We start from the raw sequence: 25,585 nt of genomic DNA, 5'->3' as shown, positions 1-25,585 counted from the left end.
ACAACAAGGGGGGCGTGTCCCTGAGTCAGTTCAGAGGGAGCACGGACCACCTCTTCTCTTTGTCAGTGGCACAAGAAAGCCCGATGAAGTTCTTGTTGTTCGTCTCACCCGGCCCCCTACCGCATCACCCAGAGTCGCCTGGGCCACATCCCCGGCCCCGGCAGAGGATATTTAGGGTACCACACGGCCGCCTGCGGCCGCAACAACAGCGTTGCCATAGGCAGCCGGGGCAAGTCAAGCCACAGAGGAGAGTGCGGTTGGGTTGGGCCCAGGGGGAGATGCTGAGGGGGTGGGCGCTGCAGGAGGATCCCCTGCCAGGCCCACCGACACCCCCATTTCCTGAGAGGCCCCTCTTTCCTGCCCCAGCCAGCACCCCAGCCAGCACCCCAGCCAGCCTCCCAAAGCCCGGCCTTACCAGACGTCGGGGCTGCGCAGGGCGAGCCGCAGCAAGTAGAGCGCAGCGCTGCCCATGCCCAGGCCGATGAAGCCGATCATGGGGATGAGCTGCGGGAAGGTCCAGGACACTGTCAGCCGCTCCCCTCCGCCGCCCGCTCCCCTCCCCGAAGTTCCCCGTCCTGCCGGGCGCCCCCCACCCCAGCCTCGGACCCGTGCTCCCTCCCTCCTGGGAGAGGGGACTGGGACCTCCTGCACCACAGCCCCGGCCCTGTCTCCCTCACCCCACAGCGAGCCTCTAGGGGGATTCGAGGGACACAGGGAGGGGCACATTGCAGGGGGAGTTGAGGACACCCTGGGAGAGGTTAGACTCTGGGGGGGCTAGGCAAGAGGGTACGGGGAGCGCTGGGGCAGCGAGAAAGTTAGGCGTTAGAAGCAGTGGCTCTGGGACCGAACTCACCGCGGGATGTCTCTTGATCTGCCGGTACAAGCGGGCCCCCACACCGGTTCCCGCCATCTCGCCTCTTCGTGTCTGGTCCTCTTTGGGGCTTGGCTCCCTCGCTCCTCCTGGGGTCCCGCCCCTCGCTGGGGAGGGGTCAACCCAGCCCTGCCCAGCCCAGCCTGCCGCAGCCAATTTACCCCACCCCCTATTCCGCTTCTTCCCCAGTTCCAGGCTCGGAGCAGGAGGAGCTGGTGGGGAGCTGAGGGATTTCTGCTCCACTCTTTCCTCCGGGGGCCGCCTCGGGCCCACAGGGCCACCTCATACTTGGGGCTTTGGGTTGGTCCTAGGGAGAGGCCTCACAGGCTTCCCAGACTCTGATTGAGAGGGGATCCAGAAGTGGGGGGAGGGGTCAGGGACACCCCCCCACACACACACACACAGGCTGGCAGACAGACCCCCAGAGAAGTGCAGGTGTGGAGTGCTCTCAGGTGGCACCAGGAGGGCCAGGGCAGCCATTGCCACCCGGGTGCCACCGCACACTGCTGCAAGTTTTAATACCTGCCTATTGAGTCAGGGGCATCGACCTCTTTTCCTTTATGTTGTCAAATAAGAAAATGACAACAGCCAACAGCCAACACAACAATAGCCATCTGGTGTGAATGAATCAAAGTTATACCTATTTTGGCGCATATATATATATATATATATATATATATATATATATATACACATCGGTGTGCTGCAGAATTTTACTAGTTAGCTTGTGTGTGCCATGAGATGAAAGGGTTGAAAATCACGCTTCCGAAGCATCCATGAGCTAGCAGTCCCTGAGGGCCTAGGTTCTGACCCCTCCACAGAGCAGTGGGAGGGGGGGGGGACGGACAGTCCAACAGAAGAGCTAATGCTGCCCCCGCCCCTCTAGTTCTGGGTGGTTCCTCCCAGTTGTGTTCTGGTTGGCCTGGGACAGTGCTTGGAGGCCAGGGGAGCTGGAGGCATCTTCAACGGGGCTTAGGGCAGAGTAAGTCAGTTGTTGAAGTTTGGGGGCTTGAGAAACTTGCTTGCCCTGCCTCCCTTGGGGAAGGGGAAGGGGCAGCCATCCAAGGAGGCCACTCTCTGCCTCTGGCTGTGACAGAGAGGAGGAGAAGGGAGCGAGAAAACCAGTTCAGGAGAGCAGACAAGATGTTGAAGGAGGAAAGAGAACAAGACACATAAACAGAAGTGCAGAGCAAGCAATTGATTCCCCCACCCCCCCATGCTATGCTGTCAGGGTGAGAAGGCTCACTCACCATCTTTGGGGAATTGGGGTTCCAGGGACCCAGGAGCCCACCCTAACTACCTCTCCCACTCCCACGCTAACCTCCACCCTCCTCCCTCCCTGCCTCCCCCTGGTCACCTCCCTCCAGAGCCCGGTGGCGGCTGGGGCCAGGGTGACCTGTGCGCCCCCCTCTGGGGACCTGGGCTCAGGGAGGAGGGCGCCCTTCCTGGAGGCTTCCTTCCTTTCCCTGGAGCGGATACTTCCCCTGTCCCCTCCGTTGACAAGTGCGGCTGTAATTAGGCTGCGGGGTCCCAGGCTAGAGCCTCCCTCCGGCGGATAATGAGATAAAGTGTCAGAGACACGGCGAAAACAAAGAGACCGAGACTCGCGTGTGGGGGGCGGGGAAGGGGGACCGACTGAAGGGATGTCAGAGCCTAGAGCGGCGCAGGGCCGCACCGCCCTGAGCACTGGCCGGGGAGTGGGCTGTCTGTCACCCGTGCACCCCAGCCTTCCAGTCTCTGAGGTGACGGGCATGTGGAGGTGACCGGAAAGGGGACCTCAGTCAGTGCCTTGAGGTGTCCCCGGGTTGTCCTGTCGGACAACCAATCCCAGAGCTCGAGCTGGAGGGGCCAGAGCTGGGCTGCACACCTGGCTCTATGTGCACAGCTGGTGCGCAGGAAGCGACGGGACCTCTGGCCCCTGCGCCGCACCCCTTTGATTCTCGGGTCATCGCCCGCCTTCCTGGGTCCTTTCCTGTGCGCCCCAGGGACCTGGCCTAGCACGTCCCAAACCTCCGCCCGCTCCCTTCCCTGAGCCTCCGGCCTCCGGTGTGCGCCCCCGCCCACTCTCCCAGCTCCTTCTCACGTTTTTGCTTCTGATCTGGACTCCCCGGGGCTCCCTGGCCTCCCACCTGCTTCTGGTGCCAATCGCTGGCACCTTCTTTGTGACTGTTTCTAAGCCCACTCCTCTCTCTGGATCAGGATCTCCAGGGCCGAACACCGAGCTCTTTGGTTCCAGATCCCAGCTCCCCTCGCACTTTCCCACCAAAAGGATTCAGGCCAAACTGACCCAGCGGGTGAGGGGCCGCAGAAGTCATTAGCAGTGGGTTAGGCGTGGCCAGGGCCGGGCCGGGGTCCCGCCGCGACTGGACTCCGAACGCTAAAGCGCGCAGGACCCTACTCGGCGCGCAGACGGCTCCGCCGTAGGTTAGAAGCAGCTGGATTCGGCGCTGCAGGCTGATCAGGGGCCGTGGCCGCGGACGCCCCCTGGAGGCCGAGCTGCTTCTAAGCGCTCAGGGGCGATGCCTCGGACGCCCCCTGTCGGGCCGCGTCGGGCCTGCGCCCCACTGCATGTCGGCAGGTAAGTCAGCTCCCAGAGTGTGGTTCACGCCCCGCCCGCCGCTCCTGCCACTCCCGCGGCCAAGGCAGTGGGTTCCGCAGTGGCCGGGTGGAGGGTGCGGAGAGGAGCCGCGGAAGCTCCTGCCTCGCCAGCCTCGGGCACCCCAGGTTCAGGATGAGTCCTCTCGTGAGGCTGGGCAGTCCCAGAGCCCGGGGGCAGCTCCGTCTCTGCCCAGGGACTGCCCTCTGCCCCTGCCCGTCCTACTCTCTCTGCCCTTTTTCTTCGGGGCCCTGTCTGTCGCGGTGTCTCTGTGTATGTCTGTGTGTCTCTGTTCCTTATCATCTGGCTGGCTGTCTCTTTCTCTACCTGGCTTTGTCCCTCTGCAGCTGTTTCTCTCTCTGTGGTCTCTCCTTCCCTCCACATCTCTCTGCCTCGCCGTGTCTCATTACAGATGCCTCTGCCTCTCTTTATCTCTGTCGTTCCCCTCCCATTCACTAGTTGGAGTCCTATTCTCTGGCTTGCTGCTCCTGAGGGCGGGGGCTGCAGCAGTCCTACGGGACAGCCTGGGGACACCTCGGGGCACTGACTGGGGTCCCCTCTCCGGTCACCTCCACATGCCCGTCACCTCAGCAGGGCTCCGTCTTCTCTCTGCAGCTGTGGGGCGTGGGGGGCGGAGTCCTGGGGGGGAAGACCCTGGTGCTCAGCATCTGCTCGGGAGCTCCGAGGCTCCTGACTCTCCTGCCGCTATTAAGGGCTCCGGGTCCCGAGGCTCGAGATGATCATGATTGCATCAGCTAGACCGCGGAGGAGCCCGGGAGCCGCTCGAAGAGCGAACGAGGGAGCGAGGGAGCGAGACAAAAGACGCCCGCGCCATCTGTTTTATGCAAAGCACTTCTCCGCCGGGGACCCCGGCGTCCCGGTGCCCGGCCCGGCTCGGGGCACCAGGTCAGGAGCCCGCTCCTGCTGGTGCCCCCGCGGCGCCTCGGCTGTCCCTCTCCCAGCACCCAGAGGGGCTGCGGGCGAGCGGAACCGAGGGGGGCGGGGGGTTGTTGATGTGATTGGAGCGGACGCGGCTGTTTCTTCAATAATGGATGGAGATGATGCGGACGGCGCAGCTAAGCCCGCCCGGAGAGGAGAGGACTGGAGATCGGAGAGGAAGGGGGGTTTGGGGGGGAGTGGGAGAGGCAGCCGGGCGCGCGCAGGCAGACACACAGCGCGCCTGCGTCACACTGTCTTTCGAATACCCGCCGCCGTGCGGTTCACACCCAGGCACACGCCCACGCACTGTCACAGAGGCGCACACACCTGCAAGTGTAGATGCCAGAGCAACACACACTCGCTAGCGGCTCTTCCTGATTCTCACACAGACACCGTCCCCGCGGGCAGAGACCCACGGAAATGCCTACGCGGGGCACACCCAGGCGTGAAGAATGCACAGACACGCCAAAGCACATGTGCACACCTAGACACCCAGGGGCTTAGACTGACAAAAATAATACAAGTTGGGGGAGAGGGGGGACAGAATGGTGACAAGACAGATACGTATTCAGGGTACAGGGGCACACACCAACGTGCACACACGCCTCACACACTTTGGAGCACACACGCACACACACACCAGGGACATGGACACCCATAATTGCCAAGGGCACAGAGACCCCCACACGTTCAGAGGTTGGCACCCACACACCTGCAGGAGCCGAGCCCCGGTGGAGGAGTGTGGTGGAGAGGTGGCTGGAGTCCCTGCTGGAAGCCTTGTTATTCCAGCCGCATAATGAGGTCCTGATGGCAGGAGGGCCTGCTGACAGGAGGCGCCCGGGGCTATTGACCCTGCACCCTGTTTGACTGCCTGAAGCTTCCTTCCTTGGCCCCCAGGGCAAGTGGTGCAGACGCTGGGCCCCTCTGGCCTCAGCCAACCCCAGCCCCAGCCCCAGCAGTTGGGGAGAAAAGCAGGAGCAGGAGCCATAGCATAGAGGGACATTGGTGGCTGTGCAGGAAGACTCCCAGGATCCTCAACACAGCCGGGCGGCAGGGGGTGGGAGAGAGGCTCAGTCCATATCCCCCTCACCCCTGTGCTGCCCAATCTTCTGACCTCAGGGCACTTCCTTTACTATGAGTTGGTGTGCACTGAGAAGAGTAGGGTGTGGCTTGTATCTTGGACCCTAATAACCCGCCCCCCCCCCCCCCCCCCGGCTTGTTTTGATTCAGTCCGCTCCTTGGGCCCAGACTTATGACCTTTGCAGCGGGAGGCAGCATTATCCATCACCCCCGTGGCCGCTGCAGAGTAGAGGCTTTGGAGGCCCCACAGGGTCTCTGTTGTTCCCGACTCCCTCTCCTGAGAACAGCTCTTTGCCAGCCGGCCAGGGCTGAACCAGCGGGCAAGTACTGGGGGTCGGGGCATGACCATGGGGCTCAGTCACGATACTGGGCCTTGTGTCCCCAGCCCTGGCACCCCAGCACCCGTCCTTCCAGCTCCGCACAGCCGGCCTTCCCGCTCCTTCTGCCCTCCCTCTCTCGGGCCCTTTGCTTAATTTCCTATTAACTGCTGATAAATCCAATTAAACCGCCGTTCTAATTAGGGACAGCTGCCGGCTCTGCGAGGCGGGGAAGGGGGGTGCCCCCCGAGTGTATGGGGGGGGAGAACAGCAGCTCTCTCTGTCTCAGTACCCCCACACCAGCATCGCCGCCCAATGAGCCAGTAAATTGGTTTTGCTTCAGCATTGTGGGGGGCCCCACTCGAGGATCTCGGGGGCTCTGGTTTTGAGTCCTTCAGACTGCTTGATGAAGAGATAGGACCCAAGCCCTAGTTGTTGCCCATTTGTGGGAGGCAGATCCTGCCGAGGAGGGATGAAGGCAAAAGGCTTGATTTGTATGTGGGGGTGGGGGTGGGAGGCGGGAGGCCTGTGGTCTGCTGCTCTTCCAGCCCAAGCATGATTAAAGGGGTGCTACCTGAGTCTTCCTTTATGACCCCGCACCCCCCAAGGAATCCAGTACAGTCAAGAGCAAAGGAACAGGAGACAGAACCCGGCTCTGCAATGAGTCCTCTTGTGTGTTTCCCTACCCCCACCACACCTCAGCCTTCTGGAAGGAAGGGGGGCACGCCCGTCCCGGGCCCTCCTTTTCCCCAGCCCAGCTGAGCCTCTGTCCTCCCCCCACCCTTTCCCGCCAGCAGCAGATGGTGCCTGGGCTCCCGCTGCCAACCTTGCTAGGCGGTGCCAACCTCAGGCCTGGCAGACAGCGGGCAGGAGAAGAGGATCTCCTGGCTGGCCACGCTGACCCTCCCCCCATCCGCCATCAAGCTCAAGACCCTCCGCTGACTCCACTCCAGCGACCACCCCAGGCTGCCTCTCACTGGTCCACTCCCAGGCCCCTACCCTCCTCCTTCAGCTCCCTTCCCTACACCTTCCCGCTCCCTGCCACCTGCCACCCTGACCAAGGCCGGTATATTTGCATGTCTACATATGCAAATGAAAATATTTGCATACGGCGCGCCGCAGGGGGGTTCTCCGCGCGAGCCCTTTAGCTGTCTGCCCAGCGCCCTCTCACTTGGTACCTGTCAGGGCTGGGGCGGGGCCGCGCGGGAGGGGTTAAGCCCCCGGGCCTTGCTCGCTGGGTTCCCGGAGGACTTGAGGAAGTGTTGCCATGGAGACGGCACGCACCCCACTCCCTCCCAGACCCAGGGTCTCCGGCTCCTTGTCTCTGGTTCTCTCCTCTCCCCACCATCTCGGCCCCCGTCCCTCGCTCTCCAACCGAGATCTTGCATCGCCCCCTGGCGGCCCAGCTCGGCACTGAGCCAGGTTTCGAAATGTAAGGCGCTGTCCGCGGCTAAATCGCCAAAAGCTAGGGGGACCTACCCTGCAACCAGATCCTGTTCCCAGCCCCAGCGGCGCGGGGGCGGGGACCCCGCCCGGCTCTTTTCTTTACTGACTGCAGAGGCCTCCCCTAGCGGACGCACTGTCTCCCACCTCCCACTGGCCTCAGCCCCGGTGGGTTTCAGGTTACCAGATGGTAGCAAAATGTGACTGTTGGGGAGGATTTTCTACCACTTCGTAGGCCCTCTCCTCCCTCCTCGGCCCCAAGTTAAAGAACAAACTTTTCTAACTTTTGTCAAAACTTTAATAAATTCACAACATTCAACAGTTCGCCTCCCACCCACCCCCGCAACCCAGGGCGCCTCCTAGTGGAAACGCAATTTTTTTCCAGCTCTCAGAGGCTGTTCTAGGCACCAGTATCCGACGGCATAGCCCAGGGAGGAGGGCGGGAACCAGTCCCTTCCCAGGAGCCCCGTCTCGCTCTGGCGGGCCTTCCCGCTCCTCCCTGACTCAGCAGTAGAGTTGCTTCCACTCCATTTCCTCTCCAGCTTCCACTGGGCCTGCAGCACCCGGCCCGGGTCTCTCCCGCCAGCAGGCGCCGGCTGCACACCTAAATCTCCTCCAGGAAGTCGGTGGGGAACAGCCCCACCTTGCGGCCAGTGTAGACCTTGACGTAGCCGCCAGCTTCATCTCCTTTCTGCACCACGATCTAGGATTAAAGGATTAGGGAGGAGAGAAGTCAAGGGAAAACAGTTGTAGAGGAGAGCAGGGGAGCCCGGAGTTACGGAGGCCTTTCCTAGTGTCATTAATGGAGTGTAGTGTGCAGAGGAGCCTCCCGGCCTGGGGTTGGGTTGGGGCACCAGAGCTACTTGGTCTTTTTTTTTTTTTTTTTAACCTGGTCCTTCTTGAGGGTGATCTGTCCTATTTCGCGATTCCCCACGAAGGATCTTGTTACCCGGTGCACACGTTCTCCAGACCGGACCCGAATGATGAAGTTTGGAGGGAAAAATCCGACTTTCTCCCCTATTTTCCCCTAGAGAAGATGGTAGGGAGAATCAGCCTTTTAAACTCAACCCATGTCCCACCCTACCCTCAGTCATTTCTCTTACCCGCCACCACTCCTCATTGGAGTCATCAATGACGGTGATCTTCTCTCCAGGCCTGGCAGGGAAAGGGAGGGGCCTCTGAGGTTTAGGGGCTTCCTATCCGGTCCCTTGGCTGTACCCAGGTCCAACCTCAATACGCTCCAAGCCCTGAGTACCCCCTTCCCCTCTTTCCTTTCCCAGAGGGAGCTGGGCTCCCAGTCTACCCCCACCCCAATCTTAAGGCCTCTCACGGGAAATCCAGGTCGTCCTTCTCCAGGGCTTTGAACCGATAGAGAGCCACAAAGTAATGAGACTGCTGGAAGCCAGGCTGCTTGTGCTGGGGGTGAAAGGGGGTGATGAGTCTCAGGGCTCCTCTGTCCCACAGTGAGGGGCAGGAGACCAAGGCAGGAGCATTCTCCAGACACACTCCATTCCAACTCTCCCAGGTCCCTGAACTAAGAGGAATGCATTAGTTGTGTGTGTGTAAGGTGGTGGAGAAGGCCGGTTAAGGGTAATGGGAACCCGTGCTCTTGCTGTGAGGTAGAGTGGTGTCAGACTGGGTTGGGAAAAGGACTGGGCTCCATGCAGGGAGAAAGGAGTCTCACTTTGTCATCAGGTGTCTTCTTTTCAGCCTTCTTATCCCCTTCAGGGTTTCCTGGGATGAGAAACACCAGCCAATTGTCTCTGGTTCCTCTTACCCTTCTGTTATGGGGCCTCCTTTCTCTCCAAACCTGGCGTACCCTTTAATGTCCTTTCCCGCTGCCATTGCTGAGCCCGACCGCCTCCATCTCTGTGGATGGAGGTGGGAGCCACTCACCATTCTGGGCTTTGCCTCCCTCTGGTCTGGCCGAGTCTGGCTCCTCTTCCATCATGGCTGCTAGAGGCTGGAGGGTGCACCAGAGTTAGGAAGATGCTGTCTGGGGAACCCATACTTGCCCTAGCTCTCCAGTCAGGACAGAGGCTAATAGGATCGCAGGGTTGGAAGGAGCCTTGGAGAAAATATCTATTCAATCACCTGCCTAATGCAGAGACCTTCTCTAAAACATCCTGGCAGGTGGGCCACCCACATTGTGCTTGAATGTAGCTAATGACAGGGAACTCACCACCTTTCAAAATAAGCCCATGCAATTTATTTATAGGACGTTTCCCCATATTAAGCCTATGCCAGTCTCCCTGTAACTATTAGTCATTGGCCTGATTTGCCTTCTGGAGAAATATAGAACCAATATAGTCCCTTTAAAGATCTGAGGACATGTCAGCACATGTCCTTCCTGCCTTTTTTTTTCCTCTAATTATTCTCAGACCCTTCAAATCATTCCCCAAGATCCCAGTTCTATGTCCTTTACTATAATGTCTGTCCTTAAAAAGACTTCAGTGTATAAGAGAAAAATGGGCAGCACAGCTTTTACAATTCCCTTAAGAAAACAGTACCCGAATGTGCTAGCCTTTCTGCAAGCAGCCAAATCACAGTGTTAGTGCCTTACAGTCATAGCTCCCTCCATAGAAATCCCTAATTTGCACCCAACTTCCATATCAACTACTTTGAAGCCAGATTTCTAGTTCTGTTTTTGTGCAGTTGATTTGTTGTTGTTGTTGTGTGTGTGTGTGTGTTTTGTTTTTTTGTTTTTTTTTTCTTTTTGATTCAAGAACAGATATATACATTTTTCCTTACAAAATTTCAAATGATTAGTGCTGGGCCTTTTTCTAGTCTATAAGATTTCTGAATATATTATTTAGTATATGTTTTTCCTTCTATGTTTCCCACAACCTTGATGGGTACACCATTTATATCTTCATTTGCACCAGTGAGAAAAATGTTCATAGGTGAGGACCAAAGACAAAATCATGTTATGAGCCATCAGAAATCTTCCTGTAGGTGTACACTCCCTAAAGCAGTGGTTCTCAACCTTCTGGCCCTTTAAATACAGTTCCTCATGTTGTGACCCAACCATAAAATTATTTTCGTTGCTACTTCATAACTCTAATGTTGCTACTGTTATGAATCATAATGTAAATATCTGATATGCAGGATGGTCTTAGGTGACCCCTGTGAAAGGGTCGTTCGACTGCCAAAGGGGTCGCGACCCACAGGTTGAGAACCGCTGCCCTAAATGACCAGGGTCCTTTGGGTACTATCATTCAGTCAATTTTAGGATTCCATCTAACCGTAACCGTTATCTACATTAGTCCATCCTGGTTGTCCAGAAAGATATGAGGATATGCTAACAAACCCCTTGCTGAACTGAATGCATCTATGGCATTATGACTCTAGTAATCTATATATATATATGTAAAAGCCTAAGCGACCAAATGACTGAACTGAATGACCGGTCGCTATGACGCGCACTAACCACCAGGGGGCAGGCACTCAATGCAGGAGCTACCCCCTGGTGATCAGTGCACTCCCACAGTGGGAGCACCACCCAGCTGACCAACGGGCGCCAGATGCCGGGCTCATGGCTGGCGAGCGCAGCTGCCATGGTGTGAGCCTGTCCCGCCTCCACAGCAGCGCTGAGTGGTGGCAGGCGTAGCAGGGCAGGGATGAGCGGGAGCAGCACCTGGCCCGGGCTCAGGCTCCTACTCAGCCACCTGCCACTTTGTGCACTACTACATCACTCAGGGGATGTCAAAACCTGCAGTCTGACATCCCCCCAGGGGTCCCGGATTGCGAGAGGGCACAGCCCAGGCTGAGGGACACCACCAGTGCACAAATCCGTGCACCGGGCCTCTAGTCCTATTATAAAAGGAAATGAAGCTACTTTTGGCCACTAGCTTTGTGCCTCAGTTACCTCATCTATAGAATAAATGGGTCAGACCAGTCGATCTTCATGGACCCTTGTATGACTCTAGAATTACCGGGCAAATTCTGTTCCCTGAATCCAAAAGCACAGCTCTTGCCTCTGTTGTCTAGCAATGCCAGGGGTCTGGGGTCTAGCCTTCAGTTGGTTATAGTGACTAATCTGACAGTTTCACAAGGAAGTTCCTGGAGAAAATGCATGCTATGGCAGGAGTTCTTAACCTGAGGCCCTCTAAAATTGCATGCAAAAATCTGTCTGTTGGGTTATGTGCAATTTTAGGGGAAAGGGATCCCTAGCTTTTTTCAGCTTTCCAGAGAGGAGATATGGGGTCTCTGGAAGGGAGGTATGGTGCTCACATTTTTCTTATCTGCCTGTCCTTTCTTCCGTTCTTTGTTTGCCATGATCACCCCAGTGCGCAGTGTTTCAAACACAGGGTCATTACGATTTGCAGCAGCTGGTGGGAATGAGAGAAGAAAGAAGACATTACTGGGGAGGCAGGGAAAGGCTTGGAGGAAAGAGAGACCTCCTAAGTAAGGGAGAGGTGGGATTGAATGGACACGTGTGTGTGTGTGTGTGTGTGTGTGTGTGTGTGTGTGTGTAGGATCAGGGAAGTTGTCATCTGGGCATACCTGGATCATCAATCTATAAAGAGCTCTAAAAACATCACTGGAAATGTAATGTAATGGAGAAAAGTATTTACCAGCACTCCTTCCAGGCAGAGCATTCATTATATGATGTTGGAAAGTCCACTTTACTAAGTTGCTTGGGCGTCGGGGAATGCTCGGAATTCCCATTCTCCTTCTCAGGAGAGTGGTCCTTTAACTGCTGGCTTTTTTTGTCCCACTGAGTGGCATGTGCAAGCAGGGGTGCTTGTACCAGCGGACCCTTCTTTTTACACCCACACTCCTCACAGAATTTAGCTTCACCTCAACATAAATGTTAAGGGTTGCTAAACTATGAATCTGCTCAGGATGTCCATAGCTCTGGGTCTGGCCTTAAGTGTGGCATTCTTCTGTAACAAGGATGAGTACAGTCGAGAATCCTTGTTCACTTAGAAATGGTTTTGCATATGCAGAGCAGATTTTGATGAAGATTCCATCTTGGCTCTGCCTCTTGCTAGCTGTGTGGAGACCTAGCTAAATCTTATCTCCCTCAGCTATCACATAGGGGAATATCGACTCTGCATCCAAGGTGGCTAAACTATTAGGTTGAGAGTGAACCATGGGATGGAGAATCTTTCTGTTTCGGAATTTGGTTTCTAAATCTAGAGGTGTGCTGGAACCATCTCTAAACTTGCCCATTCCCTCCGGTTCCATGTGAGTCACTTACAGACACTAGCGTACTGCTGGTTGCTGTAGAGTGGGGAGCTGTAGGCCCGATGAAAACCAGGGGGCTGTAGGGTAGGATGGAAAGCATCAGAAAGAGCAAGGCAGGACCCAGAACCCCATCTCTCTCATGAGTGCTCACCCCTTTTTGAAGTAAGAGAAGGGCTGAGAAAGAAAAAGCAGGGATATGGAGGGGGTGACCTGAGGAGAGACTGGCAAGGGTGTAGCTGGCAACATGTCCCCTATTTTCTTGCTCCCCAAAGCCTACTCACAATCTTGCCGAAGCATCTCTGCATCTCCACGTAGGACTGACAGTGTTCGTGGATGTTGGTTTTGCAGTTCTTACAGCGAAGCCCAAATTTGTTGTTGACTTGGGAGAGGGGAGAACATTTGGGTGAGGTTCCTGCTTCCCTTTCCCTTTGTACCGCTGCTGCTACTACAGCGCTTAGGTTCCTTTTCTGTGTGGGACCCCACACCCTCAGTCTCTAACAGTTATTTCCTTAAAGCCAAATCTTGCCACAGCCTGTCTGCTACACCCTAAACCCTTTCCCAGTCCCCTGCCTTCAACATCACATGCTCTCTCCTTCCCTTCATGACTCACGCACAATCATCCGGGCACAGACATCACAGAACTTGGGCTTCTTGAAGAAATGATCTTTGAATTTGTGGGGCTTATCATTGACAAGCTTAGGAGGTTCTGGGGGTGGCTCCTCCTCCTCCTCCTCTTCTTCCTCCTCTTCCTCATAGATGTAGTAGATGGGCCCACCCCCAGCTCCCACTGCCTCCCCATTAGCCTGGGGCTCTGGGGGAAGCTCCATCTCCTTTGTCCCAGCAGACTCCTTCCTGAATAACTGCTTCAGCCGCTGTAGCTGAGGGGAAGGGAGGAGGAATGAAGGAAACCCAATGTTAAAAGAATTGTCATGCTCTCTAGACTAGGTAAAGCTGAAGCTCACTAGATATTTATCTAGCTTGGGGCAAGGGGTACACCCCAGGATTAGGGGGTGGGTATTAGGGCTGCAGATGCTGGCAGGCATTCTAACAATAGAGTCGCATACAAGTGAGATCAATTCAAGCACCTTTCTTCAAGTGCTGCAATGGCTTCCCAGGTTCCCCACACCCAGTGGTCAGAGGCCCTGACTCACCCCACTTTGCCGAGTCTCTGCTGGGGAGGGCTTAGGGGTCTCCAGCACCTTCTTTTCTGTCATCCTGCAAGAGGTTGGACCCCACTATGACATCTAATCCCTGACTGCCATTCTCCCTCCCTTATTTCTGTCCCTTTATAGTAGGGTGGTCCTTGAAGGGGAGGTTTTGGGAGAAATTTGGTTAGAGATCTTTTCACAGAGCTTATGAATAGGAAGATTCCATGGAGGTCCAGAGAAAAGCCCAACAGACTGAAGAACTTCCCCACTAGTTCCTCAAACCAAAACCCATCCATCCATTCTGAGGTGCAACCCCCAAATTTGTAGCCCCAATACAGTCAGTACTCAAGACTGCCTGGTTTAGGTATTTGTTTCTCCTGGGAGTCTATGGGCAGTAGATATATGACACACATCTTCCCAGATCTCCTTTTATCAGGAGGTTGATGTGTGGAGGGATGGGCTGGGGCATTTGTTCTCCCTACTTCTTTCTTGAGCCCTGGGGGCCTAGTGCCTAGTTCCCAGCTTGCCTCAGGCCTCAGCTATTTTAAGTTTTCAGAGTAATATGAGCCTTTCCTTCCCTTACTACTCCCTTCCCTTGACCCCACTCCAATCCTAGCTCTTTATCCTGAAGCAGAATAATTTCACTCCTAAAACCTAAACTACTCCTAGACAAGAGAAATGAAGAAGCTGAATAGACTATGGATTGGGGAGGTTGGGGAGAGCAGTCCTGGAAATGGAAAGAGGATGAAGAGGCAACTCACGTTTGGGATTCCCTGTCAGTTCAGTCTGTGGAGGGAAGAGGGAGCCCCTGCGATCTTGACGGTAGCACTGGAGGAAGACTGGTCCTCTTCCTTGGGGGCTAAGCCCCCCCAGTATCCTCTGAACTCACACCAGCCACCCAGACGGTATTTGTAGACCTAGCGTCTTGCCTTGGTGTCAGAGCTGGAATGACAGGGCTGGAGTGAAGTGGACAGCTGAGTGACACAGCTGACATAGAGAAATTGGATACGGGGAGGCCTGGACCCTAACTCCTCCCACCTCCCAGAGCTGCTGTTCCCTAGTTTCTCATCTGTGGTGTGCAGGTCAGTACTGGGTAAATTCAGGAGGGGACAGTGTTCATGCTGTATACTCATTTGGGTGATTCTAGATGACTGCAGGTAAAGATTGATTATGAACAGCTTTTCAATCCCCTTTCTCCGAGGTCCACACATCTCCCCAATTCTACCTCCCTGGACCTGCTTTAGGAATTAGGCCTTCTACTTCCCAGCCATTCTTTTTGTCGCCATGTCTTTATACCATCAAGCATAGATTTAAACGCAAACCTTTAGAACGGAAAATTTGAGCTGTCCTATCGGCCAGACTAGATTGCTTTCTTCTCTGTGGGAAGTTGGAGGGGTACCTTCCTGCCATCTTGTCAGGGAGTGAAGAACATGTGTATAGCTCTGTTCTCTCCAGCTGTCCCCAGAGGCATCTTCCCCCCTATTCCTCTAAAATCTTGTCCTCAGGGTGAAGGGACTTCTATTTTAAAAAGCCAGGCTGGGGGACTCTGGGGGAGTGAGGGTCTAATGATCAGGTACAGATGGCCTCCACAATGGACAGAAGGCAGTAATAGCTGCCACCCAGGGGTTTTTTATCACCTGCAAGTAATATCCCCAGAGAACTGCAAACTCTTGGAGATGGTAGGATGCCAGGCCTCCCACTCCGAGTCATTTTGATTCCGATTCCATCTCCCTCCTCGGATGCCCCAGGGTACGAACTGATGGGTCAGTGAGTTATCAGGCATTCTTATCTCAGGCACGCAGCCTTCTCCTGCCCTGTGTGACACAGCTGAAAAAGGAGATACCGCCATCTCAGAGGAGAGCAATTTGAAGGTGACAGTATAGTGCCATTTTATCCCTTGTATCTGTACAAGGAAAGGGTTATGTTGAAGGTTGGGTTAGACAAGCTTCGGAGGAGCCTAGCTAGAGACACTGCTACCCAGACCCAAGAGATTTCCAGGGCCATGTTCTTGGTCATTTCCATTTTTTTCCTCCTTTAATGGGTGGGTGAGACTGAAAAGGGGCTGCTGGATGTTCTGGGTATATGGGCTCTTTAATGACTCTGGTCTGACAGGTTGAACAACAGACCAGCTCTGAGAAGCCTCAGAGGAAAAGCTCCACCTTGCAGGCAGGTGACTTCGGCTCTTCACCTTTCTTCAGCTGCATAGCAGGGATGGCTGAGCACACCTGGTGTCTTGGTACTGCAAGTTTAACTGATGTAACTTTTATTGTAAGAAACATCTACTTCTGTTCCTGCCAGGAAGAACCCAATCGACTGGGTTTAGGATTAAAGAAAGGCCCAAGCCTTCCATCCCTGAAGTTTTCAGCAGATTGGATGGGCAGGTAAGAGGCCAGCATTCAACCCAGTTCTGGACCCCACTTACCCCTCGGCAGCTCAGCCTCAGGGAACCTAAATGAGCGTCACAGAATTAACAGAGTGGAAGGAACCTCAGAGGCCACCCAGCCAGTCAAGTCTCTCAGGCTCCTGATAAGGACTCAGAGCTGCAGAGCTGAGAAGTGCTATCCCTGATGAACCACAGGTAGTGGCAGAGTTGGGAGAGCTCAGAACCAAGGTCCCAGTAGAGACTCAGCCACTTATCAGAATTATGTGTGAGGAGGAGGCTGGGACACAGGGAATAGTGTTAAGAATATATGTGTTCATATGCTAGAAAGGCCATCCAAACCCACATCAAATCACTCCCACTCTGTGCGGCTGTACCTACCCAGGACCTCCAACCGCTACCCACACCAGGGCAACAAAAGAGAAACAGGGACTGACGTCCAATTGACAGATTTTTTTTATATTTAAAAACAAAATCAACCTTCCCCCAAGTAACCCCCCAAACAAACAAAAAATCAGATTAAATAAAATTTACAGTGAATATACCTAGCAAACATCTGTATGTGCAATTAAATACTGTGTCTGTTACTGCGGCACAAACCTCAAACAAACAATATACAAGTGTTCTGGGGGGGTAGGGGGAGGCCCCAGTTTTAACTTTGTAGGGCTTGGGGTGACAAGATGGGGAAAGTGAGAAGAAAGGGAAATCAATTTCATTTTTCTTAATTCTTTCCATATAAATATATTCATAAAGACCAAAAATGAAAAGGGAGCTTGGGATGGTAAGGAAATTAGGAGAAGAGGGGAGTGTAGAACCCTCCCAATTCTACCTGACCAAAAAATATGAAAGAAATTCATTTCATGGTGGGAGAAGAGATAAAAAATGATAGAAGAGGTTGGGAAAGGAGGGGGTAGCAGAGGGAGGCCAACCAGGGAAAGAGGGGGCCCACGGAGGGAGTAAGGAGTCCAGCGCCAGTGTGTCTGTCTCTGTTTCTATCTTCATCCCTACTGTCTTAGGCTCCAGTTTAGTGTCTGTCGCCTTCCTTTCTCCCTCTGTCCATGGTCTGCCAGGGAGTTATCCACCTTGCCCCCACCCCTGCTGTGCGAGTCCCTTCCCCTCATATTTACTGGGAGCTGGCTCGCTCCAGGATCCTCAGGTCATAGTTCTTTTTGGCCACTCGAAGTTTGAAGCGACTCACGGAGTTGTTGAGGCGAAGGGAGGCATTTTGGGCAGCCAGGGGGCTGGGAAACACAGCCACGATGGTGTACAAGGCAGCAAGGTCTGCATGGCGACCATTCTCAGCAGTCCCACTACTGTCCCCCCCGCCCCCAGCAGGCAGCCCCTGAGCATCCTTGAGCCACTGGATCTTGGCGCCGGACATGGCGAGCTGAGTGAAGAGTTTGTCCGCCTCCGTACGAGTGATGCCCTCAGGAAGATCTGTCACCTCCAGCACCCGCCCCAGGACTGGAAAGAGAGGAAAGAGGACATTGTGAGAGGGTTAGAATAGGAAGGACTGAACAGTGACCCAGCAGAGAAGTATTCGGTTGACCAAGTCTACATACAATGTCCTCAAAAGCCCGGCCTTTCCCACTTAGCCCTTTCCTCCTTCTCCAGTCAACCCAATTCCCCACCATCCTGACGCTGATCAAGGCAACTAGAAGAAACTAGGAAACTTCCTCTTCAGCCCAGAGAGGTAGGCAAGAAGAGACTGTTCTCTCATGGAGCTGTTACTGTGAAGGAAGTATGGCTTCTGCTGATGTTCTTTCACGAAGTCAAAGCCTGACCTGAAATATGTCCCACAGACCCCTTCCCAGAGGCTAGCCCAAACAGAGTCTCCATTATCACCCAGGGAAGTCAGTTTCCCCTCCTTTCCTTTTTGGCAAACTGCTCCAAATGGGGGAAATCCCGAGAGATCTGTATACCTAGTACGGAAGGCCTGCAGGAGGAGAGTCACTCCCCCATATTCTCTTGTCAATCTTCTCTTCAATTGGGTATAGGACACCAAAGGTAGACATCCTAGATTAAAGTCAGGACCACTCCCAGAAGACTCTCAGTTAATAACAGGCCCAACAACCCCCAGCACTGTGTTATTCCCAATTTTTTGGGAATCATTTTCCCAGGATCTGGAATAGTTTGGTAAGGAGAACAAAAATACTTCACTTCTCTTCTCCTTGTTCTTAGTACAAAGGGCTCCCATTTCCACTCTCCTCCCTAAGCTGGCTTTTCCCAGCCATCCTGGGCTGATAATGTAGGCCTGGAGGGCTGAGCACAGTCTCTTGGGGATTCAGCATCCTGTCACTCACCGACATCTGTCATCCCCAGGTCAGTGGAGGCAGATTTGAGTGCTTGTCTCTTACTCCGGTTTCCATGCTTCAATCCGCTCTGTCCCTTCAACATGGAAAGATAATGCTCATCCTGGGTCGATAACATTGATTGCCTTGCATCCCAATGTCTGTCTGAGAGATTAAGGAGCAGCACCCAAACCTGAGGACCCCATCCCACCAGGCAGTCAGATTGGCCAGCAAGTGGCCACTGAGAAACAAAGAGATCCTCCTCTTGACACTGGAGTGGGGTGGGAAGAATGGGTGCTGGAGTGGGCCCCTCCTGCTCTGTCCATTCTCCCTGTTTTGTCTCCCTTGTCTCCCCTGCTGTTGAGGTGGATGGCTCAGAGATAGGAGCCTGGATGAGAAGGGGTGTCTGATGGTCCTGAGGCTGATGGGGGACACCCTCACCTGGTGCACTGTGTAAGTCGACTGGCCATGGAGCAAAGGAGGGCAGATGGACAGATTGTACTGTAATGGCTGGCCCAAGAGGGAGTAGCGCCCATCACCTAGGAAGGAAGAGCAGATAGTTTTCTGGGAGTTTGAACTTTATGGTATGATTTTTATAAGATTTCAGGGGGCTTTGGAGATAGATACTGTTTCTACTTTTTCTATTATAGGAGTGCCCATATGACTGATTTAAGAGTTGTCTCTCTCCTAAATCGCTTGGGTCTCAGCTGTATCTCAGACAAATGGGGCTATTAGGTTCCATCATCCTTCAAGGGTTTTGTCTACTGTAGACAAAAGGTCCTGGAGGAAACCTACAGACCCTTATGAATGTGTTTCATTTCTTTTTTTTAAAATATATTTTTATTGATTTCAGAGAGGAAGGGAGAGGGAGAGAGAGATAGAAACATCAATGATGAGAGAAATCACTGAATGACTGCCTCCTGCACACACCCCCGCCCCCTTTACTGGGGATTGAGCCCCCAACCCAAGCATGTGCCCTTAACTGGAATTGAACCTGCAACCCTTCAGTCTGCAGGCTGGGACTTTATCCACTGAGCCAAACCAGCCAGGGCATGTTTTTCATTTCTTATATAGATTCTCCCCACCCCTTATCCAGGGATAAATTTTCTGTCTCATGTCAGCATACAGTGTAGCAGGCAAGAGTATAGACTTGGAGCCAGACTGCCTAGGTTCATATCCTGGCTCTGTTACTGAAAATGGAATGTTGGGTATGTTTTCCCCTCATTAGTATTGTTGGGAAGGTTAAATGAATATAAGAAATGTAAAGCACTTACAGCAATGCATGATACATACTTAGCACTATTAGTGTTAGCTATTATTGTTGGTAAATATATTTTAGAGCACTTTAAAGTTTTTAAACTACATTCTCATCTTATTTTTATACTGTTTGTGACAACCAAGGCAGAAAGCAGATAAGATTATTCCCATCATATTTGTGATTAAGGCTATTCTATGGATTAGAAAACTGAGTCTGGTTCCAAGTTTAAGTAACATGTTCAACATCACAAAGCTACTTATTTAAATATGAAGCCAAGTCTTTCAACTCAAACCCAGCATTCCCTCTTCTAAAACTATGCTGTGTCTGACGCAGCCCATACTCCCAGGCCTCAGACTCAGTATTGAGGGGTTGAACTCTTTCGTTCATTAGAAAGTTCAGTGAGCCCTGGCTAGTGTGGCTCAGTTGGTTGAGTGTCATCCCAGGCACCAAGAGGTCGCAGGTTTGATTCTGGTCAAGGGCACATGCCTGGATTGTGGGCTCGATCCCCAGTGGGGGACTTGCAGGAGGCAGCCGATCCATGATTCTCTCTCATCATGGATGTTTCTATCTCTCTCTCCCTCTTCTTTCCTTTCTGAAATCAATAAAAATATATTAAAAAAAATAAAATAAAGAGGGGCAAGTGTCCTTGGTCTAAACAGGGATGTTAAAATAAGAGTTGGCTCTCCCTGGCCGGGTGGCTTGGTTGGTTGGAGTGTCGTCTTGTACACCAAATGGTTGTGGTTTTGACCCCTGTCGGGGTACATGCAGGAGGCAGCTAATTGATGTTTCTCTCTTACATTGATGTTGCTTGCTCTCTCTCTCTGTCTCCCCCCCCCCCACCCCCACCCCCCAAGTCAATACATATATCCTTTGGTGAAGATTAAAAACAAAACAAAAAAAAAGAGTTGGCTCCCAGAATTGGACGACCAGCCACACTGGCTCCCTGCCTGTTGCTACCCTCTCAATCTCTCCACTTGGGAATGGGATGTGAAGGGGAAATCTGACAGCAGTCAGCCCTAATCTGACTCCTTACCCTGTGCTGGACCTCCGGGCCGGGGGAACTGTGTAAGGACGGGAAGAGGACTGAGTCCTGTGCAGACACTGCTGAGGCTGGTGACAGGAGAGGGTGCTGGAGACTGGGTAGGAGATGTGACGGGGCTGCTATTCATTTGTGTGTTGGCCTGTGGGAGAAAAGAGCACACATCACATAAACACTAAACATTACTCTCTGGATGTTATTTCTATGGCTTGGCTTAAATTCACTTGCCTCAGGAAACTTCTCTTGTTGAACTCTGCCAAAGTCAGGCTGCTCTTTCAAACTGCCCCCTTAGTCCCTAATTAGTATGTATTATTTTAGTATCTACTTTTTGAAATACCATTTTAAGTATCCTCTTAGCATTGTCAAGTATGTGTCCCATCTGCCATCTTAGATCCTAGGTGCTTTGAAATAAGGTGCTCTCCTCTATGTCTTGTGATTTTCCCCCAAAAGAGGCTGCTCAGTCAATGACAAAGATTACTCTCTGAGAAGAATCTGGTCACCTCCTTGCCAGGACTCACCTGCGGGCTACTGTCAGGGTTGTACAGGTCTCCAGGTTTCTGCCCCCGCTGGTCCATGCTGTAGTATTTACAGTGACTCCACTGGACCATGGATGGGTTCTGGGGAGACTGGGGTCCATTAGGGACATTCAGCTGCATGACCACCACACCTGGTCCAGAAGGTGACACTCCTGAGTGGAGGAAGAAATCAATTGGTTCTGAATTCAAATTATGTTTTGGCCTGTCAGCCTACTGTGAGCGGGGAAGCTAGTAAACAAATCCACCAACTCTCTTCACGGTCACTTAAACTGTGTCCTGCCAGGAATCTGAGATAGCTGCTGATTTGGTTTCTGACTCCTTCTCCCTAAACCAGTGGCAATTTGAGTGGAAGGGACATAAGTCCCAGATGCCAATGCTTTCCTGGTCTTTACCTGGTGAGGGGCAGAAAACTGCACTATTCTGTCAAGGTTGGGTATTACCAAATGCCTGAGTTAGATTGCTCAAACGTCTGGGCACAGTACAGGTCCCAGTCTGGCACTGGGGCCAGAACTGTAGGCACGTGCAGGCTTTTCTGGTAATAGCTGTAGATAAGCCAGCAATCTCTGGTTGTTCTGGAGAAGATGAATGCACTCAGCTTTACTAAGCCAGACCCAAAAGGTACTTTTGGGGCAAGGGTGGGATGAGTTGGAAACATTTCAAGCAGCGATGTATGTCATATTCAGGAAATGGCAAACAATTCAAGGTGCTGAGGCACATGGGCTATGTAGGGAAAGTAGAAGGAGATGAGATACGTTTATTTATTCAGCAAACATTTATTGAACATTTACTATGTACCTATGTTCCTATGCTTGGCACGGGGTGTATAGCAAACAAAACGGGTTCCTGATCCTAGTGGTTAGAGCATTGGCCTGCAGACTGAAGCGTTCCAGGTTCTATTCTAGTCAAGGGCATGTACCTCGTTGCAGGCTTGATCCTCAGCCCTGGTCAGGGCATGTAGGAAGCAACCAATTGATGTGTCTGTCTCACATGGATGCTTCTCTCTCTCTGTCTTTCCCTCTCCCTTCTACTCTCTCTAAAAATCAATGGAAAAAATATCCTCAGGTGAGGAATAACAACAACAACAAAACAAGCAAACAAAAAACTGGTTCCTGCTCTCATGGAATGGACAGTCTATTAGGGAGTCAGACAGTTAAGAGTTTAAAGGACATTCTGGTGAGGGTCTTTATCCTGTAGGGGCTGGGCACAGGACCTGTGCTTCCGAGAGCTAACTCAAGTGGCTGAATGTAAGATGGCTAAAGGGAGGGAGACACTAGTGGCAGGAAGACTAGTTAGGAACCTCTGCAAACCAAATGAGGAGGTTTGGAATCAGGCAGTGACAGCAGGAATGGAGTGGGAGGGTCAGATCCTCTCTGAAGGGGTTTCACTGACAGGTTCAGGTGACTGGCTGGATATGATCCTGAGGTTTTAGCACAGGCAACCATGGATAGCCTAACCTTCTCACAGGCTGAGGGGAAGAAAGGGCTCAATGAGGAGGAACATTAAGTCCTGAATCTTCATGGTGAAAAGCAGGGTAAGGGGTCAAGGAGCAATTTGATAGACAGTCCCTGCTGGGAGGGACGGGAAAGAGCTCTGCTTCCCCAGGGGGAATTGTCCAGTGTGCGGGTTTGCTCTTGACCTCACAGGATGTATTTCTGTAGAAGACAGGCTAAGTCCATGTGTACGTAGTGGTAGAGAAATGGGACTGGGGCTTGCTCGCTCAAAAACCTGCTGCAATGCTGCAGTTGTCATGGCTCGGTGCTCTGGGGCTGCCACTGCCATCGCCATCACATTGCTTCCCGTGATGGGAAATGTTGCAGCCTCTGCCCTGGGCACCAGTCCTGCTGGGAAGTAAGTGTGATTGCTTTTCTCAGGTAGCACCAGTCAAAGGAAAGGAAAAGAAACAGCAGGAGGCCTGAGAGCAGTTCAGGGGACACAGCATCTGTTGTATCCTATTCCCCAGTCAATTTGTGCCCCCTGCCCAGGGTTCATCTAATCAAAGAGCACAAATACTCAGAGGGACAGGCTGGCACCTCCCATCCCTTGCCAAGTGGGACAGGGTCATCAGCACGGCTTGTAGAACCACAGGAAAATTGCACAGCTGTGGAATGTCAGACATTTAAGAACTCCTCCCGCCCTGGCCGGTTTGGCTCAGTGGATGGAGCGTCGGCCTGTGGACTGAAGGGTCCCAGGTTCGATTCCGGTCAAGGGGCATGTACCTTGATTGCGGGCACATCCCCAGTGGGAGGTGTGTAGGAGGCAGCTGATCGATGTTTCTCTCTCATCGATGTTTCTAACTCTCTATCCCTCTGCCTTCCTCTCTGTAAAAAATCAGTAAAATATATTTAAAAAAAAAAAAAGAACTCCTCCCTTACTCTAGTTGCTTTGGGCATTTTATTTCCCTGTCCTAAGAGCCCCACCTGCTCCAACATCTTCTACCAACAAAATTGCAATTGACCTTATTCAAACATCTCATTGCTACCTGAGGGGGCCAAGGTAAAAATAATCAAATCTACGGCTTTTCTGGAAGGCAGTTCATAATCTGAGCCTAATGCCCTGGGTCAGGAAAGAATGGAGGATGTGTGAGTGTGTAGGATGTGAGCATATACAAGGTGGTGAAAGCTCTTTCTAATTGCAACATGTAGCCATAGGAGCTATTAGGTGGCTCAATGGGAGTGGAAAAGAGAATGAAGTCCTGGTATTATTTTCTCTGATTCCCAACAAAAACACAGCTAGGGTGATTAGTCACAGCTTCAGCCCTCCCCACAGTGAGTCTTTCCCCTCCTTCCCTGCTGGCCTGCAGCATTGTTCCTTCACTCAGCCGAGGACACAGAGCACTACTTGGCTGATGAGCTGATTTTTATGCTTCTTTTTCTCAAGCCCAAAGCAAGTGGCATCCGTTAGCAGCTGAACTGTCGCTACTTTCTTAATGGACATGGCGATAACCCCCCCTCTCCCCGGCCCCCCGCCAAAAAAAAACCCCACCTCACGGCCCAGTGACAGCACTTCTATATAATCAGATTGGAGGAAGAAGCCAGTGTTGGAGTGGGAAGGGGGAGAAGGGCGTTGAATAAGGAAATCAATTTCAGCTTGAAAGCTCAAAGGAGAGGGGACGTGTGAATGGCTCTTTAAGTGGCATCATTAAACGTGGGCAGAAAGGTCGATTGGGCAGAGCAACCACATAAATACAAACAGATCGACATTTATGTCTGGCAGAATTGGTTTTTGTTTAGTAGGTTTTTTTGAAATCACTGAGGTAGAAGACTGATAAGGCTTCTTCCTTACCACCAGGAATCAAATCTATGGACAGGAATGGTGAGAGAAATAAAATCCATAGCATCTTTCCAAAATTACAGAATAGAATACAACAGTATCTGGTCTTTTTTCCTTTTTTGGTGGGGGAGAGGGATTTCTTCAGGGAGTGAGAGAGAAAACAGTCTCAGCCTTGGTAAACCCTCAGCCACAAAGCGAGCCAGTGAGTATGTGGGAGGCTATGTCTGTCTGTGCCTCGCCTGGCCACGCTGCTGTGTCACTGTGAGTGGGAGTCTGGGTACAGGTCTCACTGCCATTTTATGTCTGTGTGCGTCTTCCCCAGACCAGCATCTCTGTAGAAACCTTAAGAGACTTGCAAGCCATCATTTTAGTGGAAAGAAAGTTGATTCCTGGGGTTATAGTTATGTCTAAGATCATAGTGGAGGAATTAAGATCCAGGCCTGGGGGTAAATTGGGCAACTACAAAAATGTATTAATAAACCAGAACAGTTGTTCCAGGAACAGTCAACCCTAATCCCTGCCTTTATTTTTGGAAAAGTGACCATGTTGCTTCATGGGAGAAGGGCGGGTAACTGTCCTCTGAAGGTGACATAGAGCCCTTGTGGGCTATGCAGGTCTTCTATCCTCCCAGTAAAGGGTAAAACGGAAAGGAAGACAGAAGAGGTACTTTTATTCCACTTCCTCTTAGATTTTTATGAGCAGGGATTGAAGACTTTTAAAATCAGTGGTATTGTGAATATGGTCTCTTAGATGTGGGTGGAACAGAGGGTCCTATCATCTAGGAAAATCCAGAAGCCTAGGATCAAGCAGGGAAGAAAAGAATTATAACAGAAAATTCTGAAGAAGCAAGGGAACTAGATGATAAAGTGGGTTTCCTCCATTTCTATTGATTAGGGAAGAGCCTGATCACCTCCTTCCAATCCCAGCCCAGATCTCTAAGTGCTGCCAACTTTCAGAATAGCTGTTTCAGTTTATTTAGCCCAGCATCAGGTCCAGAGGAGGTAATGAAAAATTCTTTCACCTGGTTTGTTTCATATTCAAAGACCTTATATTTGAAGATGAACAGATATATAATCATAGAGACCCAATAGATATACTGATACCAGCAAGGATAGTATATACATATGCACACATTTACTTTTAACAAATAAGAGAGAAAATGCCCTGTGGTATCAAGCACCACCAAAGGCTATAGTGGTTCTTGGAGCTGGTTTCTACAGTTTC

General features: G+C 52.3%; 3 protein-coding genes across 28 annotated transcripts in view; all 3 read right to left on the bottom strand.

Annotated features, from left to right (window-relative positions):
- Positions 1-1,127, bottom strand: part of NDUFA4L2 (NDUFA4, mitochondrial complex associated like 2) — a 2,370-nt gene extending 1,243 nt beyond the window's left edge. Inside the window, exons 1-2 of the mRNA XM_006093594.3 lie at positions 854-1,127; positions 416-504 (exon numbers count right to left, since the gene is read on the bottom strand). Of these exons, the coding sequence (XP_006093656.1) occupies positions 416-504; positions 854-910 (146 nt within the window). The 5' untranslated portion in view covers positions 911-1,127. The remainder of the gene's footprint in view (positions 1-415; positions 505-853) is intronic.
- A 6,399-nt stretch (positions 1,128-7,526) lies between these two features.
- On the bottom strand, positions 7,527-15,861 carry STAC3 (SH3 and cysteine rich domain 3). Of its 8 annotated transcripts, none has more exons than XM_023758017.1 (14): positions 15,747-15,861; positions 15,225-15,414; positions 14,349-14,529; positions 13,591-13,654; positions 13,050-13,311; positions 12,721-12,818; positions 12,453-12,516; positions 11,480-11,577; positions 9,143-9,209; positions 8,931-8,980; positions 8,577-8,662; positions 8,350-8,401; positions 8,196-8,263; positions 7,527-7,949 (listed from the first exon to the last, which is right to left on the bottom strand). In XM_023758017.1, the coding sequence occupies exons 4-14, from the start codon at positions 13,651-13,653 to the stop codon at positions 7,751-7,753; spliced, it is 1,107 nt and encodes a 368-aa protein (XP_023613785.1). In that variant the 5' UTR covers position 13,654; positions 14,349-14,529; positions 15,225-15,414; positions 15,747-15,861; the 3' UTR covers positions 7,527-7,750. The 8 variants fall into 8 exon arrangements, 7 of the variants coding, with proteins under 7 accessions (XP_023613785.1, XP_023613784.1, XP_023613783.1 ...); XM_023758016.1 differs by having other exon boundaries at positions 13,050-13,317; positions 14,349-14,543; positions 15,747-15,859; XM_023758015.1 differs by having other exon boundaries at positions 13,050-13,317; positions 15,747-15,859.
- A 587-nt stretch (positions 15,862-16,448) lies between these two features.
- The window catches only part of R3HDM2 (R3H domain containing 2), a 129,538-nt gene continuing 120,401 nt past the window's right edge, over positions 16,449-25,585 (bottom strand). For 12 of the 19 annotated variants that reach the window (XM_006093586.3, XM_006093589.3, XM_014459909.1 and 9 more), the window contains 5 exons: positions 21,074-21,243; positions 20,550-20,697; positions 18,700-18,797; positions 18,271-18,355; positions 16,449-17,431 (listed from right to left, as the gene is read on the bottom strand). In XM_006093586.3, coding sequence (XP_006093648.1) covers positions 17,091-17,431; positions 18,271-18,355; positions 18,700-18,797; positions 20,550-20,697; positions 21,074-21,243 — 842 coding nt within the window. In that variant the 3' untranslated portion in view covers positions 16,449-17,090. The remainder of the gene's footprint in view (positions 17,432-18,270; positions 18,356-18,699; positions 18,798-20,549; positions 20,698-21,073; positions 21,244-25,585) is intronic. The other 7 variants (XM_014459913.2, XM_014459912.2, XM_023757951.1 and 4 more) reach the window with 2 other exon arrangements.

This window comes from Myotis lucifugus, unplaced genomic scaffold (assembly GCF_000147115.1).
Source record: "Myotis lucifugus unplaced genomic scaffold, Myoluc2.0 scaffold_119, whole genome shotgun sequence".
NCBI lineage: Eukaryota > Metazoa > Chordata > Mammalia > Chiroptera > Vespertilionidae > Myotis > Myotis lucifugus.
Note: the sequence above shows the minus strand (reverse complement) of the source record. Positions and strands in the feature narration are given on the sequence as shown.

Bases quoted from the DNA above. Each gene is read 5' to 3' on its own strand.
- STAC3 (XM_023758016.1), bottom strand. From the start codon at position 13,653: ATGACAGAAAAGAAGGTGCTGGAGACCCCTAAGCCCTCCCCAGCAGAG. The intron at 12,517-12,720 runs GTGAGTAGGCTT...CCTACCCTACAG, and splicing joins AGAGATGCTTCGGCAAGATT to CCCCCTGGTTTTCATCGGGC. The intron at 9,210-11,479 runs GTGAGCACCATA...TGCACCCTCCAG, and splicing joins GACAGGCAGATAAGAAAAAT to CCTCTAGCAGCCATGATGGA.